This window comes from Grammomys surdaster, unplaced genomic scaffold (assembly GCF_004785775.1).
Source record: "Grammomys surdaster isolate TR1022 unplaced genomic scaffold, NIH_TR_1.0 166, whole genome shotgun sequence".
NCBI lineage: Eukaryota > Metazoa > Chordata > Mammalia > Rodentia > Muridae > Grammomys > Grammomys surdaster.
Window position 1 is genome coordinate 7,268,872 of NW_021604614.1, and position 8,244 is coordinate 7,277,115.

General features: G+C 55.3%; 1 protein-coding gene across 1 annotated transcript in view; it reads right to left on the minus strand.

The window, feature by feature from the left end:
• The window catches only part of Mmp17 (matrix metallopeptidase 17), a 21,489-nt gene extending 13,580 nt beyond the window's left edge, over positions 1 to 7,909 (minus strand). The window contains exon 1 of the mRNA XM_028766240.1: positions 7,754 to 7,909. Coding sequence (XP_028622073.1) covers positions 7,754 to 7,909 — 156 coding nt within the window. The remainder of the gene's footprint in view (positions 1 to 7,753) is intronic.
• Positions 7,910 to 8,244: the final 335 nt, after the last annotated feature.

The window sequence follows — 8,244 nt, forward strand, 5'->3', positions numbered from 1 at the left end:
ACACACACACACACACACACACACACACACACACACACACACACACACACGATGTCAAGACTCCCTGTCAAGCTCACAGGCTCAAGCCAGGGTACCAAGGCCTCATGGCTGCTATTCCCTCTTGCAGGGAGCCTCCCTGGAGCTTCCTCAGCCCATACATGGAACACCTCAGGGGGAACAGGTCCATCTCCCAAGAATGAACGTGAACGGGGAACAGAGAGGATTGAGGTCCTCCTCCAGGAGGGTCATTCTTTTCCCTCTAATCTGGGATGGCAGTTGGTGCCATCTTGTCCAGAACAGAACATACCTGGGGACTGGCAACACTGCACCTGCAATCTCAGATGCCCTGCCCCCACCAAGAGAAAGCACAACCTTTTGCCTGTTGGTAGCCCTTCCCTCCCCATATCCAACCAAGTAGTTTCTCACAGCCCTAAGTCCTGAGAGGGGCTGACTACTGTGGGCATTGGTTTGGGGAGGTGGGTAACTGTCAGTGCTGGCCTCAGGTGGACTCACAAGAGGCAGCCTCTGACAACATTTACGTATCGTCACAGTATAGGGGTGTGAAAGCTCACCCATCTCTAGAGGGCTGAACCCCAAACACCCAGAGCTTCACACTGTCATCTGAGACTAATAAATGTCAAATGAGGATAACAGGCCACTGAGGTGGCGCTTAGCCTTGGGGACTTAGAGCTGCCTAGGCTGACAAAAGCCACCTAGAGGACAAGATTTCTGCAGAACAGGCAGCCTTGACCAGCTCCTTGCAGCTAGCAACCAGTCCCTTATCACCTCACCTGACCCGATCTTACCCTTGAAGGTGTACAAGCCCCTCCCCACCTCGACATCTGCGACAGGGTGGCCAGAGGTAGGACCTCCTCCCCAGTCTCTTTCTCTCCCCAGTCTCCTAATACCTATAGAGCCGGGACCCACACACCCTGTCCTGGGCCGCTGGCTTCCTGCTTGCCTGCCTGGTCCTCCTTCCACTGTCGCCACGGAGACAGACCCGCTGTCTCCAGGGCAACGGAGGCTGCAGCAGGCGGGTGCTGTGAGGCTCAGGGTGAACCTTCCAGAAGGCCACTGGGGAGTGGGAGGGGCCAGGAGAAGGGGAGTCCCACCCCCAAGGGCGGATACCCTTTCCTCTTAGCCCAGTCAGAGAACAGGACCATTACTGCAGACCAGTACTGAGTCAGCTGGCTGGGCAGTCAGGGATTCCTGCACAGATGTAAACACGCAGGGAGTGACTGAGTGAGTGCCGGGCCCCCTCCTCTTCCCCATCTTGCTGTTGCGTTTATCACCATTTGACACAATGTGCATCTTTTTACAGCTCTAACGAGGCATAATATATACAGCGTTAAAATCCTTCAGATGGTTTGAGCAAATTTATAGAGTGCAGCCGCCGCCCAAGCCCCTGGTGCTGACTCTACCCAACTGTCTCTGGGAACTTGAGCAGCTCTGCCCACAGCCTTGGTCAGGTGCCATCTGTGGCCCCAGAAGCCTGCGGAGCTTGCCTGGCACTGGGGCTATTGATGTTAAGCTTACAACCACTCCTCATCCCTCTCCAATTGGACCCACCAGCTGGAGGCAAACAGATCCTACCAGCCACATCTCATAGGTAGGGAAACTGAGGCAGGCTCAGAATCTGAATTTAGATTCTTGTCCTTCTAGCCAGTGTCAGAAGCAGGAGCAGCTCCTGGTGTGTGTGTACATATGTATGTATAAATATATGTATATAAATTTTGTGATAATTACTAATGCATAAATGATAACTCTAGGTGCCGTAGTCCACGGGCAGGGCCACCTTTGGTCACCTACTCCTCCTACCTACTGTCTTCTTTCCATCAAGCCCCTCAGGCCCTTGTAAGGGCACCACCAGTGGGAGCCTCAGTTACAGGGGAGGAAACTGAGGCCCAGATGAGCCGGGTAACCTGTCCACAGTCACACAGCACACGGGATACATGACTCATTTATTTATTAATGAGTGCATATGTGTACAGAAGCCAGAGGATAGCTTTGGGGGTTACCCTCAGGAGCACTGTTTAGCTCCTTTGAGACAGGGTCTCTCACAGGCCTGGAGTTCACCAAAGAAGTAGGAATATTTGGTCACAAAGCTCCAGGGATCCCCCAGTTCTGCCTCCCCAGTGTCAGGAATAAAAATATATTCCACTATGCCAGGCTTATATTTTTATTTTATAATATATATATATATATATATATATATATATATATATATATATATTTGATGTGTTTGTGTGTGGTACCTGTACATGAGTGCAGGTGCCCATGGAAGCCAGAGAGATCTGATCCCCTGAAGCTAGACTTACAGGTAATTGTGAGTCACCTGTTGTTGCAACTGGGAATTAAATGTAGGTGCAACATACATACTTTTAACTGTCGGCCACCTCGCTAGGCCCATGACCAGCTTTGTAAACATGGGTTCTGGGGAGTTGAACTCTGGTCCTCATGCTTGCATGGCCAGCACTTTACTGGGTAGACCTCTCTGCAGCCCCTGAATGGCTCTTTTAAAAAGACAGACGCTAGCAGGTAGCCGGAGTGATCCCATGTCTATTCCTGCCTGCCATGGGCTGGCTGTGAAGAGCGCCAGGCAGACAGGAGCAGATCTGGCCAGAAGTGTGCAGAGTGGAGGAGAGGACAGAGAAAGATCATGCACACAGTGTCGCAGCCTGCTTTGGTCCTGGTGACAATGGCTCCAGTGACCCTGAGCTGAGGCCCACTGAATGCTTCCTACTGCAGAAGCGCCACACAAGCCCCAGGACGTGTGGAGGACAGAGGGCGCTGGGTTGAGTTTGGTTCTGTTTTCTGTGCTCTCCTTTGAGCAGAGTGGGACACTGTGCAAGTCGGCCCGATGAAGTGTGCGCTACTGTGACCCTATTTTACAAATGAGGGACGAGAAGCACAGAGAGGTCAGGGCACAGCCCCAGTCACACAGCACGTGAGTGCAGAACTGGCGCTGGAGCCGTCTGGCTCCTGAGTTTATCCTGTAACTGCTGCAGGGGAAGGGAGGGATGTGACAGAGGGGACAGTTAGCTGGATGTTCAGGGAAGCTGCTCTGGATAGACACAGGATTGTCTAGGTAAAGGAGCCCTGGGAAGAACATTCATGCCGGGAAGGGTAGGTGTGAGCTTTGATGCAGAAAAGCAGCTATGCATCAGAGTGAAGGGTCTGGGGACCGGCCCAGAGTGACACTTGGAGCTATGAGGGGATGCCAGGCTGTGTGCCTACCACACATCCATCTTTTCTGCATGCCATTCCAGCATGCTTGAGACAGTTCTCCATGTGCCGGCACTGGCCTGTATGCAGATCAGTGAAGTGTTACTAAAAGCTCTGTGTTTATAGCTAAAGTGAAAGGCATCTAACACACCTTAGATAGCCCCCAGCAGTGTTCTCACCGGAAAATGCCCAAACACCGCAAGCCTCTGGAATGTCCCTAGCTTCCCTTCCTTAAGTACAACCTTCGAAAGGAAAGAAGACTGAAGGCCTGTTATCTGTTGGGTCACAGAGCAGGTAAACTGTAGCATGGGACCCAGCTCAGATCTAGGTAAAAGGGTCCCACATTAGCTATCCACAGGGTGGCCAGGTATGGTGACACATACCTTTAAGCCTAGCACTCAAGAAGCAGAGGCAGGAAGACCTCTGGGAGCTCCAGGTTAGCCATGGCTATAGAGTGAGACCCTGCCTCAAACAGAAGCAAAACATGAAGCAGGGGACATTGAGATCTGTTTCCTATTCTGTGTGTGTGTGTGTGTGTGTGTGTGTGTGTGCGCGCGCGCTAGGGCAGAACTCGGGACCCTTCACACGCTAAACAAATGACCTCTTCAGTGGTTGGATGAAAGTGACCACCCCACACCAGGCTCATACGTATGAACACTCGGTCTCCAGCTGTTAATGGAGATTAATAAAATGGAGATTAATTACAGATGTTACTGCTGTTTGGGGGAGGATCAGGAAGTGTGTTCCTGGGGACCTGGCTTGAGGTGTCAAAAGAATTGTCATTCCTAGTGTACTTGCTTGCTCTTTGTCACCTGAGATATTGAGCTCTCAGCTGGTGTGGCAGCCGGCGAGCTGTTGGGTCAACCTTGCTAACGTTACCTCTACCCCTCTGGGGCCGTGTCAATAAACACTTTCATTTCGAAGTTACCTTGGTCACAGCAATAAAAAAAAAAAAAAACCTAAGCCAGCGGTTCTCAACTTTCCTGAGGCTGTGACCCTTTAATATAGTTCCTTATGTCGTGGAGAACACTCCCCCAAACCATACAATTATTTTCATTGCTACTTCATAGCTGTAATCTTGCTACGGTTATGAATCGCAATGTAAATATCAGATATGCAGAGTACCTGACACATGACCCCTGAGAAAGGGTCATTTGGCCCCCAAAGACATAGATTGAGAACCACTGAACTAAGACCAGCTAAAACTAACACACAGCCTCATCCTCTATTTTCTTGAGACAGCGTCTCGATAGGTAGCCATGGCTGGCCTGGAACTCTCTACATAGACAGGTCTTGAACTCTTAATCTCCTGAATGCTGAGATTATAGGATTAAAGGTACATACACCACCATGGCCAGAATTAGTCCTTTTAAAGAAGTAGTCTCACATTGCTTGGGCTAGCCTTGAGCTCCGTGTAGCCAAAGATGACTTTAAACACTATCCTCTTCCCTCTGTTTCCCAGTGCTGGAATCACAGGTGTGTGTCACCATGCTTGGCTTATTTGGAGGCACTAGGGGTGGCAGCCAGTGCTCTGTGGACAGCAGGCAAGCTACAGAACTATAACTCTAAGCCTTCTTTCCACTTTAAAAGAGAGTCACTCTGTAACCCATGTTGGCCTTAATATCAATCCTCCAGCCTCAGTTTCTGTGCAGTCACAATGAGTGCCTGTCTCAGCAGGTCTGGCTCAACCTCTAAAGTTTAACCACCTGGCTACCTTGGTTTGGATTCACAGTGAACAATTGTTAATTCCCAGAGCACAGCTATGAGGATAAGGGGGGACTTCCTGCATGGGGCTATAGGAGCTGAGGTCCACACAGGAAGGTGATTTAGGCTTCAAGAGGGGGACACACAGGCAAACCCTACACTCTATGTCCCTGCCTTCACTTGTCACCACTGGTCCTAACCCCCAGGGTCTTTGTTTATTTGTGGCCATCCTTTGCCCTAGCAACTAGCCCTCAGTTGTGGGCATATTTGCGATGAAGATCTGAACCTGCCCTGCTGTGTGGTGCCAGCAGCGGGAGAGACTTTGCAACGGGAGACTTCTGAGTAGAAACTTGCTGGGACTAGCTGCCACCACGAAGGGGCCTCTCAAGCAGACTCCTAGCATCCACAGGCCATCAGATGCCATGAGTGTTTGGTGCTGCTGAGACATGGTAACACAGCATCCACTACAGGGCCAGGCCGGGCTCAGTGGTATGACATTTGTAAATGAAATATGAGGGTGTGACCAGACAGCAAGAACCTGCAGAGCCAGGCAGCGGATGAAACACTCTCCAAGACAGGTGGTGAATGAAAACCGAAGGGTGTGCGACCTGGGGCCTGATCTGGCTGTCTGAAAACTGTCCACTTCCCCATGGCTACCCAGCGGGACACTGAAAAGGCCGCCAGGATGCCACTCTCTAGAACCTTCCCTGGGGTTGCACACTTTGCTGTGTGCAAGCACTCAAGAAATGGAGTAACAGAACAAGGCCCACTGAGCTGTGAGGAACCACATCCTGGGTGTCCTTCCAGGGGGCCTGGGGGCCTCTTCTGGGCTTTATTCACAGACGTTCGCCCCTCCCAGCCCAGCCGTGAGTTCAGCGGTGTCTGGCAGCGGCTGATCACAAACACAAAGGCGTCCTTCTCCTCAGAGGCATCCAGACCTGAATAAGCTCAACAGCCCGCAGAGGGCGGTCTGAGGGGCATCTGAAAGCTCCCACCCAAAGCCCGCCCATCTTTTGCAGCTCAGTGCCCCTGCACCCCAAGCTCTTAGGTGCCATTCCCCAGAGAGCCACCAGAGGGCGGCCACCACCACCACCACAGGAGAGGGGAGCAGGACCCGGTTTCCACACCCGAGAAAGGGTATTGTCCTGGTCAGGGGGCTGCCTGCTGCACCCTCCTGCCTTACCCAGGATTGGACGACAGGGTTTTGCTGCCTCTGGCAAGCCCGGCATCACACACCCTGGTTAGTAAGATCTTCAGGGTGCGAGTGGGCTGGTGACCCTGGGGTGCTCAGGAACTCAGTAGGGGAGGGGAAAAGTCGGACGAGGCCTACAGGTGCCAGGGAGGAGCCAGCCCCTCCCCAACCTCCGAGGTCCGGCTGCTGCAAACTTCCTAAGTGCACTGGGCCTGATTAAGAACTTGGATGGGCAGGGGCTCTCTCGCCTTGATTCCACCTCAGTGTCTCCTGTCCCCTAACCAGTTCCTTTTGAGACACCCTGAGAGCTGAAGAAAGAAGGGGTCTGGACTCTGTTGTCACCAACCAAAACTGGGTCTGTATGTCCCAATGGTCGTGGTATTGGGGTGCCAGCTCTGAAAGCCTAGGATCAGGAATGTGAGGAACCCCTATTTTAGAGACCACTGGAGTAGGAGGAAGCCACCTCAGGGGACCCTCAGACATCTGCAAGTGGGCAGAGAAAGCACGGAGCCACTGCCATCTCAGATGCCTGGGGGTGGCAGAGCCAACCCCTCTCTTAGACCAGGGGCAAGTGTTGCCAAACAGGGGGTCGCTCCCACCCCAGTGTCTCCTCCAGCATGAAATCTCCATGACACCTTGCCTACCAGACCTGAGGGTGTAGGAGTCCTCAGTGCCAACCGCCCGTGGAGAGCGGACTCTGCCAGGACCCCATTAGGATATTGGCTGGTTTGTGCCAGTCAGGAAGCCGCCCCTGGCCGGGTCTCCAGATCTTGGGAGCCCAGGCCAGGGCCTTCTCCTCCTCCTCCTCGAAAGCGGGCTCTATTCACCGCGCGCGCCTTTGCAGAGGGCTTCGCGGGCCTACGGAGCCATAAAGTCTGATCGAAACCTTCCGGGTCTCCTGCGGGTTTCCAAACCCGACTTCAGTCAGGAGAGTGGACGAGAGGTGGGAAGAACCCGGTGCCCTGCCCCCCCCCCCAAGACAGGGGTGCCCAGCTAAGCTCTGGCAGTGGGAGTTGGCGGGATGCGGACGGCAGCGGGCTTGACACGGCAGAGGTTGTCACCCGCACCGGCGGGACAAGGCCGATCGCTCCGGAGGAGGAGGAAGGAGCCGGAGTCGCGGCACGCACGCCGTGCAGGAGGCTCTTTTAACATCCTCGGCGGGGCAAACTCGGGAACCCCAGGTTTTCAGGACGCCCACAGGCGCGTCCCCGGCCTGGAGTGCGCGCCCCTGACCTCCCACTCCGGCCGCGAAGCTCGCGGGGCGCACCGCTCCGGGAGTCTGTGACACTGGTCACCCCGCCAGAGGTCTCTGTGGAGCTGCTTTTAACCAGGGACCCGGCTCCGACTGGGCGACCACCTCCCCGGGGCGTCCGCGGTTGTGGCGCACGACCGTACGGAGCGAGAAAGGGACCTGCATCCTCCTAGACCTGCAAGCGTGCGCCTCGCGCAGCCGGATCCCCAGCCTCAGTTTCTCTGCCTTGCAAATGGGTTCCCCCCACCCACCCCCGCCCGGGATTCGCGCACCTCTCCGAGAAGAACAAGGGAGAGTCTCCCTTCTCCCTTGCACCTCGTGAGCGCCCGGGAACTCGGTTCTCAGGTGCCCAGGGTCCCGTGCCCGCGTCGCACACTCACCACCCCGAGGCTGAGGTCCTCCGCGCGGGGCGCGGGCGCTGCGCAGCCCCCGTGGGCCGCCAGCGCCAGCACAAGCAGCAGCGGTGGCAGCCCGGGCCCGGAGCGTGGAGGGCCAGGTCCCCGGGGGGATCCAGGTCCCCGCGGGCGGCGTCCCATCCCGCTCTCCCAGGCCGGGTGGCGAGGGTCCCCGCACCCGCCAGCAGCCAGCTCCGCGCCTTGCTCGGCTCCGCGCCCGCACCGCTCCGCTCCGCGGGACTGAGCCGTGCGCCCGCCCGCCTCCGGGGCAGGGCCATGCTAATGTATGCTAATAAGATATCGCCCCGCCCACTCCCTTAAAGGGACCCCCCCCCCTCGCGCGGGCGGGACCGGGTAATGTGCACGGAGGTTTGCCCTCCCCGAAGGCTGGAGCACTGCCGCAGGCGGGGAGCCGGCCCATCCGGCTGCGAGTGTTCTAGAGTTCCCTGCCGTCCTCTGGACGCGCCTCCCCGGTC